Here is a 13004-nt window from a genome sequence, read left to right on the forward strand (position 1 = left end):
CGTTAAAAAGTTCATGATTAAATTGACAAATTTTCAAAAGGTTTAAGACTAAATTGACATAATTGAAAGGTTTTAAGACTAAATTAGACGCAGATTTAGGATTTTTAAGACAATTACCCCGTGAAAGAAGCTAGTAATTCTCTACTAAGCTTTCTCTTTATGGCCATTTCACCCACCCGTGAGTATACAGACACCATTGAAGCACAAAAGAAGTTGTGAGTGTTGTGAGAATTGACCGACACAATTGAATAAACAAGAAAAGCTTAATATTACAAAAAACCCCAAATTGGCACTTATGTGATAAATTTATCTCAAACTAATTTTTCAATCATAAAAAATCTCAAATTGGTACATCTGTGACAAATTTACCCTCCGTTAGTTTTCATTAAATTTTACCATCAAATTGCTGAGTTGGATAACACGTAGCAATTGATGGGTATAACAGTTTAGGGATTTATCCCTCTGTTTGTCACATATTCACTAGTTTGTGGTTCTTCGTGGTATAAATTTAATTTAACGTAAAGTAAATTTGTTACAGGTGTACCAGTTTGGGGGTTTTTTGTGGTAAAAAAATTAGTTTGGGGTAAATTTTTCACAGGTCTACCAATTTGGGGTTTTTCGTGGTATTCACCCAATAAGAAATCAATTGACCCACTTCTCTCAACCAAAGAAAAAACAAGAATTGAACGAACAGAGTTGAAAATAAGTAAATTTTTTATCTCGTAGATCAGTAGAACTGTTGTGGGAAATGGGATGAGCATAGAAGTAGGCCATGGCCGTGTCGGGGAAAATTACTGAAACTGCTGGTATGGGTCTTCCGGATCAAATGCTTTAGGCTACTCATTCTGTTAGGTCTTTCGCGAAAACAACCGCCGACCACAATCTTGCTCCCTCAAGCACGTGCACGACTACCTGCAAAACCAGCAAAAAGTTTGTTTTCATCCATGAGTTCATCAAACTTACGGTGTTCAATGACTGTAACATGCTCAAACCTGGATCTTGACTGTGTAGAAAGCATACAGAGTTTAGGCTATACTCGGGGTTCTTGACTATGTCTACTCGTGGAAATTTAGCATGAAAAAAACATGCGAAGTGGGTTTGTAGCGAGTTGAATTACATCTGCGTCAATCCTTTTGTTTAATAACCGGAGACAAATAATTAAGGATGATAATTATAGAAGATGAAAAAAAAAAATAGAGGACTACCTTCTGTATTTTCCATCTGCAACTAATAGCAAGAGAAAGGTTGGATGACAAAGGCCGATCAAGCACAAAGAATGAACCGGAGCTCGGTGAGTGCCTCGTCTATGTTCCTCCATTCGATGAGCGAAATCCTGTCTTGAGGAAATGGTAGATTGGCGAAACCTTTCTTTTTCTTCTTGCTGAATTGATCAGTGATGTGACAATAATGCAATCTTGAGCATTTGGCGTGCACACACCTGTGTGAATTCTACTGGCTATGGCATGGAAGGTGGGTATTTAGGTTTGTTTGGCTGAGTACAGAGTTTGGTTTCTCTGTTATTTGATCCTACCAATTGAATGAAACTGTGAACCACTCCACGGAAAACCCATGGGATGAACAACGGATGACATCCAGATATGAGAATCAGTTAATCTGTGCAGGAACTTTCGTAGGGACAAGCAATTAAAAGTACAAAAGACGGAAGACGAATGAGCAGCGTGTAAGATGCGTAATGTTTTGGAAACAAATACCAGAAACACTGACAATGTGGTTTCAGAAATCACGCTTCTGTGGTAAAATATCAGATGCCCTAAGGAAGAATTTTACCAATCAAGTCGAACAAGTCAATTGAAATGTGGCAAAAGCAGATATTATTGAAACAAAGTTCAGACAATGGGAAGTCACCAACGTTTCTACACATTGCTACCTCTTCAATAAACAACAGAAGATGAGGCTTTTGTTAAATGTTTAAAAGAATCCCCAGATCAGATTGGCCTGTCGGTATATCTTAAGTGGGTACAGCGGACCCAGAAGGCCATGTTATTCCTCAATCAGAAAATGAAAGTCAAGCATTCAGTGTCAGAAATGACTTCACTATCCCCATCATCTCTCCTCCTGGAAAACGCCCAAGACATCCCCTCGCTGCCGCAATCTCACTGAACTTGTAGACAGAGTCACAGTTAAAGGCTCGTATTTGATTGATCCCTCCCTCTTTTTGCCTAGCCACATCTTCTTCCAAGTCTTCTCCACTCTTAACGGTAGGAAGGGGAAAGGGATCAAGAGAAGTTTCAGCAAGAACCGATTCACCACCTACAGCACCAACAAAGTCCTTCAACCAACATATCGCAAATGGAACAGGTTCAAAGCTGTGATCTCCATATTCGACTGGTGTAGAGTGATCCCCAGTCACGCAAAGGGCGTACTGAAATTTCCCAGTTGATTCTGCTTGCCAAAGTAGTCTGGCTAGTTGCCCAATAGCTCGGTCCACGGATTCCAATCCTTTTACTTTGAAAACGCTTGCCTTGTCATGGCCGGCATCATCTATTGCCTGCACTGAGATAATGGAATATCACTACCCCCAGAATAGTCAAAATCTTCAAGGACAACGCCTTATAAATTATCTTGACACCCATGCTCAGGCGATAAAGTAAACATCCACAATTGGATTTACCAAATAAAGATAATAAAGATATTAAAGAACCAATGTTTAAGTGGGGGGCTATGGCGGTGGGTTGCTGTGCTAGTCTCCCCCGAGGAATAGTCGAGGTGCGCGCAAGCTGGCCCGGACACCTCGGTTACAAAAAAAAAAAAAAAATGTTCTATAGAGAAGGCGTTTCTGGATTCTTCTATTAAAAACAAAACTTAATGCAAATTAATTCAATGCGCAAACAAAAGAAAGTGGAAAAAAAGAAGCTGTAAGGTTCTCTTCCTTCTCTAGGATGTAAACCCGGAAATGTGCTGACCTTAATATGGAGGAAACCAAAATCATAGCCACTTGGTCGACCTGGTTTGTCCACGTCCTCTCCTGGTACGAAAACTTTTGGACAAACATGCAAAGGAGCTGAGAGTGCATTAGCTATTGCAGATACTTTGGATGTCAAAAGCGTCCGATAATCTCCAGTTGCTCCTGGAGCTTGTAGGATATCAATATCAAGTGATAGGCCTAGACCAGCTATGATTTTTGTGGGAGCTACCATGCATGGCCACAAACCATGTTTCTTAACAAATGGAAGAACCTGCCATGAAATACTCAAATGTTTGTAATGCTGAATAGGGCTGCTTGTTAACAAAGGGGGGAGGGGGTATTACAACTCACGCATTCAAAACTTAACTGTAAATGCACATAAAATAGCATTTTCCTAGGACCCTCATGCTCGGATAAGAAAGTGCGCCTTCTCACTTAGAAAGCTACCACAGAGAGGAAGCAACGAAGTCAAGAGTTTGGACAGATCACCACCATAGTTTAGCTTTATCCCTGATTGCATTCCAATATCTTATCCCTAAAACCATTTTGAACCTCATACTTCTCATTCCTACGTTGCTATGTTGAAAATTTAATATGCCAAGATCCAAATCTGGATGACGGGTCAGATAACTACTTGGAATATTAAGCAATTGGAGCTTTAAATATGACAAACAAACTTCTTAAACACGCAACGTTAGATTTTAACAACAACGAGCATAAAAAATGAATTCTAGGTTTACAGTTTCCATTAGAAAATCTAAATAATCTCAAACATGGTGGCAGCCACACTTACACACCCAGGGCCAAAATAACGCACAGAAAGTAAAAGATTATTACTACATTGCAGCAAGAAAAACTCACTGTAACTTAAAAGAGAAACATGCAGCCTTGTCCCTACAGTTCAAACTGACCTCGATTCTTATCCCACAACCTCTTAGCAGGACAAGATTTGCAATGTTTTTCCCTTCTGCCGCTCTTTTGACATTCAATGGATGAGAAACTAGAGTTCGAGAAATTTCCTTGGATAGCTCATTAACAACAGTGGCAGTATGCCTTGCTTCTTCAGTATCATCTAAAGGCTCAACTTGCAAAAGTAAGCGATTGTCCTTTAATGGATCAGTCCCAGATATATTCCCACTTAACTTTGGACCCTTTACAACCACCCCACACCTGTGCTCAGTTGCATACCTGTCAAAAATTCCATTATTACTTCCCAGATTTTCAAAAAATAACTAGACCGGAAACTCAAACTTGATCAACAGCTGCATGGATCCACAGAGTCACTTGGATAGAGACACCTTTTCCAATCTGTAATAAGTTTGGTATTTCATGGGAAATAACGTTTGCAATATCTACGGAAAGAAAGTTTGAAAATTTTGAAAGTACAAGAGAGATCCCTTTAGCAGCTTCATGTAGTTCATAGACAAAGTTTCAATTGAATACCCAAGGCAGGTTCACAGAAGATTCTGTGATGTAAATCTGGTTAGTGAAATTTCAAAAGAGAGAAATATTGGTGAACTCACCTGACTCTGACTTCATACTCAGGAAAAGATGGGAGCTTCATCCTATCCAGTGCGGCACAAAGAATGGGCCCTTCTTCTTCGAAATGTCTGTCAGCCCTCCTACTGATGACTATTCCAGTTTTCTCATCCAAGGTTGCAAAATTCGACTGAGGATCAGAAAATGGCGTGACCTTGTTATTAGGTTACTGGCCAAGAAATACTGTTAATGACCACGATCAAACAAACTCCTCCATTCTATACAACGGAACAATAAAATGGTGATATGTACAAGAAAGTTCAAACCAACACTCAGATTAGACTGTACATGGAGAAAAGCCTCCCTTCACAACTCACAAACTTCAATAGTATTCATTCGACAGAGAATAAGTTATTCCAAATTCACGCATGCATGTGTAAGATGCAAGAGAACAAAAGACAGCATTGTGACTCATCGGACATCTATCCCAATAACAAAAAAAACCTGACTTAATGATCCTGGACATCCTTATCAAATATCCCAAGCATTGCATCATAACTTAAGTAATTCCCTTCCTTTATGCTAAAATGAACAAACGTGATTTTGTAATAGCATGATTTGCAAGATCTTGCCAAAATAGCTAATGACCTAACTCTTCCATTGCACAACCAAGGGATTCAAAGATGAAGAAACCAAATGATTCAACCCTAGGATTGTACTTCTTGAAATTAAAACTCGTACTTGTACGCCTAAATGACAAGAAACTAGAAAAATATGTGTACACAAGAACCGAATTGCAACAACGGTATATCCTCATTGACCTCCTTAGACTTCTAATGACACGGTACTGCCAAAATTAGAAAGAAATTGTAGGAATTACAAAACCCATGATTACGAGGGAAGGACAATTTAAAACAGATACACACCTTAAATGCAATATCACCTGGCGACATAGCTAATCCTGCACCCATGGACTCAAACGCGCCACGGCCTCGGTAATACACTCTTGGGTCATAACCCAACAAGGAAAGATGAGCAGTATCGCTTCCGCAACCCAATCCTACTTCGACAGGGTCCATGAGACCATTCACACCGGCAGATGCAATGGCATCCAAATGAGGCACTTTAGCTGCTTGGAGAGGAGTCTTGTACCCAAACCTCGGCAGAGACACATCGCCCACACCATCAATCAGCACGAATGCCACTCTTCTCTTTGGATGCTCGGTGCTTGTCATGTCTAACGTGCTTAACGATTCCGACAATGGCTCTACTAACAGTATCAATAAAAAATTGCACATGTTAGATAGCAATTCAAAGGAGACATTACTTTGACACATTTTAACATTTTGGCATGCATTAGTAAAGCCATCTACGGCAGGGGAGGCTAGGTAATACATGCCCCAGGCAAACAAAAATCACAAGTAACTGTTTGGTTCATGGCCATGGAACCATGAAATGAAATCCCATTCCAAGTAATCAAATTTCTTGTAGATGGGGTTCCTTTTCTATTGTTCGGTTTCAACTCTAGAAATGAACATAAATGATCAATTTGAACTGCAAAATGGAGTTAAAATGTACAAAATGGAATGTGTGAATAGTTTATCAGATCCACGGATACAAAATGGTAAACCGAAAAAAAATGATCAATTCCAAATGAAGAATCACATATGATGATCCCTCTATAAATTCCACGTTATTATCCTACAATAGAAACATATTAACAATTCAGACAAGCATTTTCACAAACATTTCATCTGCAACACCGCAAAATCTCGATGTACATCAACAAAGAGTAAGTCAAGCCTTTTGCACCAAATCCAAGGCAACAAAGATGAAGCCATGTCCATGAACTTCAAGCTATGACAGAAAAGTTAGCTCAAGCCATTGTGATACACATTCTTATCTTCGCTTTGTCCCGAGACAAAGATCCAATCATGATAGGGAATGGATTAACGGTACCTTGGCCGAGCTTGCGGCGGGGGTGGGGGTTTTAAAGACGATGAACGAAGCTCACCACTTCACGAGTGGGTTGAATTCACAAGCTAATTCTTTTTCCCCAGAATCGCCATATCAGCTCTACCCGAATATTCAAATTCCGCATTTTTAGGGGAATCCAATTCTCTGGGTGATTTTAGTCCATGATGATGAACGGGTTTACATACCATGCCACATTCCAAGGTAAAGCAAGCAAGGTCTCAGTGTCATCGGCACATCAAAATCGGGTTTCAGAAAGCGGTAACACAACACAACAGGGGGACATCAAGATCAGCCAAGTCGACAATTCTCTGCTTGCTTATCGCATGTTGGCACGGCAAGAGTACACAGAGATGATTACCAGCAACAACCATAAAGGAGAAAGAAACAGCACAGAGATGGATACGAACAGTGGGCAGTCACTCGATCCGACCACAACAACACTTTACGACAAACAACACCATCGTCTGCAAATGAAGCAGAAAACGGAAGTACCCAATGAACATCGCCGTCCGCGGTCACAAACAGGCAGAAAATGGACAAAGCCGCGAAACCCAGAAGCAAAAATTTCGACCCAGAGAGAGAGAGAGAGGGAGACCCACCAGTCGTAGGAAAAACCAGAGAGAGCCTCGCGAGAGCGCGAGAGAGAGAGGGAGAGCGAGTGCATAAAGGGTTCGATCAAATGCGCAAACTTGTCCACCGACGGACTGGCTTCCGTCCCAAGCGCTGCGTCATCCTAACGAGCCCCAGTGCGCTCCAGGAAATCAATGGCGAAAGAGAGAGATTCTTCTCCTTTTCTTGTTCCGGGGGAGAATTTTATTCCTGAGGAATGATGGTGTTTCTGAGAATCTGCTCCGGCGGAATTATCTGCTCCGGGATGGTGATGGAGAGGGTGGGCCCGGCCCATACCCCGGTTAGGGCCTGGGCCTACCAATTGATGACCACTTTACCGTTTCTATTTGAGAAAATGACATAAATAATTCCTAAACTTTTGATGAATATTCAATTTAATCCCTGAGTTATATGAAAATATTTAATGTAGTCCCTACTCTTAAATTAATGGAATGACTACATTAAATATTTTCATATAGTATGGATTATATTGAACATTTTCATATAATTCAAGGACTAAATTGAACATTCACCAAAAGTTCAGAGACCACATTGAATAAATTAAAAGTTTAGGAACCACATTGAACATTAGGCTAAAGTTCAGGGACTATATTGAATAAATTAAAAGTTCATGAATCACATTGCATATTAGGCCAAAATTCAGAGACTGTTTGTATTATTATCTCTTTCTGTTTTGATGCTGTCATGTCATACTAATCGGGTCTATTGTATTGTTACAAGAACATGCTATTACGAAAATTTTGTCATCCAAGAATGGTCGGAAACATGTTGATTTGAGTTTCTACAACACTTAATCGTGCTAGCAATTGCTATCGTGCCATACTAATCGTGTCGATTATATCGGTACAAGAGTTTAAGAATGAATGAAACATGTCAATATGAGTTTCTACGGTACTTAATCACACTAGCAATTACTATCGTGGCTTACTAACCGTGCCATTGAGGAAGAATAAGGACCAGAGGAAATTGATCTCTCTAACCAAGGCTTGGGACTACACTTCCCATGCGGTCACTGTCGCAGATACTTAGAAATCAAGACACCTTTTGGTCACTTAATTATTACAAAAATATATATGAACACGAAACTATTTCACATTAATAAACCCATGTGGAACAAAGACAAGATCTTTGGTTTTGGCATGTGGCTGACAGAGGAGGGCCAAGGAGAGTATAGCAGGAGGAGGAGATGTTTTCTTCTCTCGATTGTGCGTGTATAAATTTGAGAGGATGATGTGATATACAGAGAAGTTGAGGTTAAGGTGCGGAAATTTACGGGGAGAGAGAGCAGAGATAGGTCGTGAGTCAACGGTGGAGGCAATGGACAAGGCGGAGGAGAAGGTGGCGGTGGCGAGATAGAGTAGAGCTAGGTCGTAAGTCCGGAAGAAAGAGGTCGCGTGAGTAGAGAGAGCAGAGTGTCGTCCGTGAGTGAGTCGGGGAGGGAGAGAGTGTTAGATGTATGCCCTAAAGTCACCATATAATAGTTACATGTTAGGGATTTAAGTTGTATTTCCAATTTCATTATTTATTTAATGGCAATGACGTATTCATTCATTTATCCAATTATTTAAATTTATGAATGATTCCGTAAGATCAGTTGTGACTGGACCTATTCTTGAGACTTTGATAATATGTGTGACAGGTTCATAGTTAGACTGAATCTTTAAATTGTTCCCGGTCGATGGATCATTAAGTGGATATCAATGATCCTGCTGAGACCGGTGTGTTATTAGTTTCACCATTAAGTATTGGATACTTAAGGGAATGACGAGTCATTGGGTATTGTGATGCCCGAGTTAGAACACAGGTGATTGTACCAGACAAGTTCACTAAACATGACATGCATATAACGATTAGCAACATGGAAGCTTTTAACGTGGTCAGTGCCTAATCGTTCATGCTCTGGTCTTGTGTAAATAATCCTTTGACCTGAGGCATAGTGTTGACTTGTGTGTTGGATGGCTATGGTTCATAGGTGCGCATATTGCCGGTTCGTTGATCCGTCTCTGTACTTAATAGTCATAATTCATTCACATAGGAAGTTACACGTGTGCGCAAAATGGAATATGTCTCCTTGTTATACGCAAGGTACAATAATGATGTCCTATGCAATCTAATCTTGACACTGCATTAAAATCCTCAGTCGGGGTTGTAACCAAGAATGAACTGTTCATGTCTCATATAAAATGCATGTCAATTAGGTTTGTGCATATGATCGAATTGGTGGCTTGACAAATATTCCATGGTCTTTATTCGATCGGGACATAGTAAGACAGAGAGATTGAATTACATTGTAGCCAAAGTTGATAGGTTTGTTATGTTCTTAAAGTATTCACATTATCTGGGTAGCTATGATATATTGCTAGATGTCAATCATAACTTGTAGAACCTAGAGGTTGATCGGGACAATCAATCCTCTTGAGAGTACTAATGTGTTGGTGCAAGTCTTACTACCAGCTCAGTGATAAACTTAGGGATGTCACACACCATAACCAATTTAGGATGATGTTGTACGGAAGAGACGATATTGCAAATATGTTTGCAATCGAATTGAGTCGGATTGAAATTAAATTAAATGGGATTAAATTAAATTAAATTTTTGTCATGGGCGTGTGTGCATACGATGCTTACGAAATACACATATAATGATCGCGCACTTCTATGTTTGTTTTTTTTTATATTTATATATATAAATTTTAAAGTGCACACGGTCAGCAATAGTTGTTGTCTGTGTGCGTTTTAATTAAAAAAAAGAAAAAAAGAAAAGGCGCACGGTCAACAAACGGTTGCTGACTGCTGACCATGTGCATGACACACACAAACAGCAATTGTTGCTGATCATGCATGCGATCAGCAACCATTGCTGATCGCCATATTAAAAGCGCAATCAGCAATAGTTGCAGGATGATGAAAAAGTGTATATACAATTATCATGTGTTCGTGAGAATTAAAAATTACATTTTCTCTCTTCCAGCGTTGTGATTGAAATATCGTGAGTGCGGAAAATTATCGCCACGAGATTGCTAGCACAATTATAGTGATGATTACCCGCAAGTTCTTTCTTCCGTTCGTTGTGACTGGTGATGTGTCTGAACTAGAAGTTCGATGATTGTGGGGCTCGAACTGAAGAACATCCAAACTGAAAATCGTTTTGGACATGCTATAAGAGGTAATCTGTTTAACCCCCTATGATCTTCCGATTTTTTATTGAAACGCACGAATAACGCCTTTGGAGATACATGTATGGTTATATCTTTTCGTTGTGTTTATGTTTAATTTTAACTATGCATGTTCCGTAGAAAACCAACAGTGGTATTAGAGCCAATCCTTAGGCGTTCTCGTGCGTTTAATTGATTTTAGTTCACATATTTTGCGATCCAATGGCCAATTTACGTTTGTTGAGAGAATTGCTTGCTCTTAAGTGGCCTATAGAAGTCGATTAATTTATATGATAAATTTGATCAACTGAGCAAAATTTGGAACTAAATTAATTTTGAATAAAAAATCCATAACTTATTTTCTTTTGCATTTGTCTTCTGCAAAATAATTCACGACTATGAATCTAGAGGCGACCATGCTATCGTCACTTGGAATCACGCATGTGAAATTTGTTTCACCGGCTTTGATTTCTTGACGCGGCTTACGTTGCTCGGCCATGAATTTGATTCAATGCATAATTTGATTTGTGCCTTCCAAAGCTTTAAATTTAGAATTTATGGCTCGCGAGGAAGGGTGGTGATCATGGAAAAACCCTTAATCAATATGATTGATGTATGGATGAATGTATGATATTCACGGGTATTTTTAGGGTTGTAATTATTAAATGGAGGTTGCGTCCTTCTTTTTTATTTTTCATGTAATGTATTTTTAGTATAGTTTAGCAAAATCAATCATTGATGTAAACGTTACGAGTGGAGGAGCCATTAAACCGGAGAGCTCTATGGGCCCAGTCCGTGAAGAGTTCAAGGATCCAAGAAGAAGTGAAGAGCAGGTCTCTATTAAAACATTAAAATGGCTAAATGGAGCTCATTGGCTCGAGACCCATTAAGTCATAATTCCATGATCACCACGTAGGATAGATATTTATGCATTTGATATCTATTTATTTATTCAGTTGTTATGCATGTTAAACCGATTAATATGCAAAGTGAGACCATTAATAACAACTCAAACCTCCTTATTAATTATATTAAGTCGAAACGGGTTTCGGACTCGTGGCCTTCTATCGTCGTGGTTTGATCCAGCATTATGGTGGTTGATTGACTAGCTATGGCTACATAGGGGTCAATTACTATTTATAATATTGGATCACTCCATTATGCATATGATGTTTTGAGGTTGGAGCCAAACGATTTCCAATAACTGTCAGGTGAGGGGATCGTTTGTGTTTTTAATACTTCCATGAGATGTTGGGCTAGACTTAACTATGATCATGATGTCAATAACTATCAGGTGAGACTTTCATGGTCTAGAGGCCGAAGTTATGATTGAGACTCGCATATAATGTGTTGAACAAGTTGGTTCACTCACTAAGTTCATGGAACACCAATAACTGTCAGGTAGTCATGGCCACGGGTCGGTTTTGGCCCGGAACCGGCCCGGTCAAACCCAGGACCGGCCCATTGACCGGGCCCGCGGTTCGGAATCGGAACCGGCCCGTGACCTACGGGCCCGGTTCCAAAAAAAAAAAAAATTGCTGCTGCCGTGTGTGGTGAGAAAATCATTTTAGACTTTTTAGTCCCCCCCCTCTCTCTCTCTCTCTCTCTCTCTCTCTCTCTCTCTCTCTCTCTCTCTCACTCTCATGTGCTCTGCTGCTCTGCATCTTCTTCTTCTCCTTCTCCTTCTTCTCCTCCGCTCGCGGCTCGCTCCTGTTTTCCCAGATCCAACCCCCGCTGCCGTCGCCGCCGTCGCCCCCACCCATGGCCGCAGCCGCCAACGCCGACGCCGCCTCCTCCTTCCCCCTCGCTACCCTGCGCCTCCTCCCCTTTTCTCCTCCGCCCGCCCCCCGTCTCCCCAGATCTAACCCCCGCCGCCGCCGCCCCCCATGGCCGCAACTGCCGACGCCGATGCCCCCTTCTCCTCCCCTCCTCCCGACCCCGGAGGAGGAGGACCCCCCGCTCCTCCTCCCCGTCCCCGTCCCCGTCCCCGTCCCCGTCCCCCTCCCGGCCCCCTCCTTCTCCCCCTCGCCGCCGCCTCCGTCTCCCGCTTCATCTCCTCGCCGCCTTGAACGCTGCCTTCGCCACCGTGGCCAAGGCCGCGAAGCCCGAGCGACGACCGACGGAGGACCAGGCCTGCAATTTTTATTTTATAATTATTTTATTAATTTTTAAATAAGGAACCGGCCGGAACCGAAACCGGCCCGGAACCTCCGATTCCAGTTCATACGTGGCCACGAACCGGAACTGGCGGTTCCTGAACCGTGGCCATGACTACTGTCAGGTGAGGTGGGCTATGGGCTAGTAGGACTCCCACTAGTAATCTTTACCCAACAAAGATTACCGTTTTCCCATTTTAAGGAGTATGGGATTTGAAAAATTTAGTGAGAGGCACTATTTCATTTAAAGGCCAAAATGAAATGGTTATTTCGAAAGATAACGGTTAACAATTTATTTTCTGCACAAATATATTATTACTCTAAAAATGGTGACCACAAACCCGCTCGCTTCTATATTTGACAAGAATTGCTTGACTGGACCCAATTTCACTGACTGGGTGAGGAATTTGAGAATTGTTCTCAATTCGGAGAAAATCGGATATGTGCTTGATCAAAAGATGGCAGACTCCTTTCCTGAGGGTGGGATCCAAGAGGAGTGCATCACTTATGATAAATAGCGTGATGATGACTCAAAAGTCAGGTCATACAAGCTTGCTTCAATGAATAATGAATTGCAGAAGAAGTATGAAACTGTGGAAGATGCTAGGTCGATCATTTTGCACTTAAAAGAATATTTTGATGAGAATGGTCAAACCTCTAGATATGAGATATATAAGGCAT

At 41.0% G+C, this 13004-nt stretch overlaps 1 protein-coding gene across 3 annotated transcripts; it reads right to left on the bottom strand.

Annotated features, from left to right (window-relative positions):
- Positions 1 to 1809: 1809 nt before the first annotated feature.
- On the bottom strand, positions 1810 to 7209 carry LOC115674066 (uncharacterized). Of its 3 annotated transcripts, XM_056320007.1 has the most exons (7): positions 6982 to 7209; positions 6365 to 6846; positions 5332 to 5672; positions 4450 to 4595; positions 3838 to 4114; positions 2925 to 3197; positions 1810 to 2509 (listed from the first exon to the last, which is right to left on the bottom strand). In XM_056320007.1, the coding sequence occupies exons 3-7, from the start codon at positions 5638 to 5640 to the stop codon at positions 2027 to 2029; spliced, it is 1488 nt and encodes a 495-aa protein (XP_056175982.1). In that variant the 5' UTR covers positions 5641 to 5672; positions 6365 to 6846; positions 6982 to 7209; the 3' UTR covers positions 1810 to 2026. The 3 variants fall into 3 exon arrangements, with proteins under 3 accessions (XP_056175982.1, XP_030452250.1, XP_030452249.1); XM_030596390.2 differs by lacking the exon at positions 6365 to 6846; XM_030596389.2 differs by lacking the exon at positions 6365 to 6846 and having other exon boundaries at positions 5332 to 5675.
- Positions 7210 to 13004: the final 5795 nt, after the last annotated feature.

The sequence above is a fragment of the Syzygium oleosum genome, unplaced genomic scaffold, assembly GCF_021117445.2.
Source record: "Syzygium oleosum isolate NSW1041296 unplaced genomic scaffold, Sole_v2.1 Sole_v2.19, whole genome shotgun sequence".
Classification (NCBI taxonomy): Eukaryota; Viridiplantae; Streptophyta; class Magnoliopsida; order Myrtales; family Myrtaceae; genus Syzygium; species Syzygium oleosum.

What these genes read in the sequence shown, in the direction of transcription:
- LOC115674066 (XM_030596390.2), bottom strand. Translation starts at nt 5,640, where the DNA reads ATGACAAGCACCGAGCATCCAAAGAGAAGAGTGGCATTCGTGCTGATT. An exon ending in CAGGTGATATTGCATTTAAG is followed by an intron (nt 4,596 to 5,331) that starts GTGTGTATCTGT and finishes TCTGATCCTCAG; the next exon opens with TCGAATTTTGCAACCTTGGA. An exon ending in GTTGTGGGATAAGAATCGAG is followed by an intron (nt 3,198 to 3,837) that starts GTCAGTTTGAAC and finishes ATTTCATGGCAG; the next exon opens with GTTCTTCCATTTGTTAAGAA.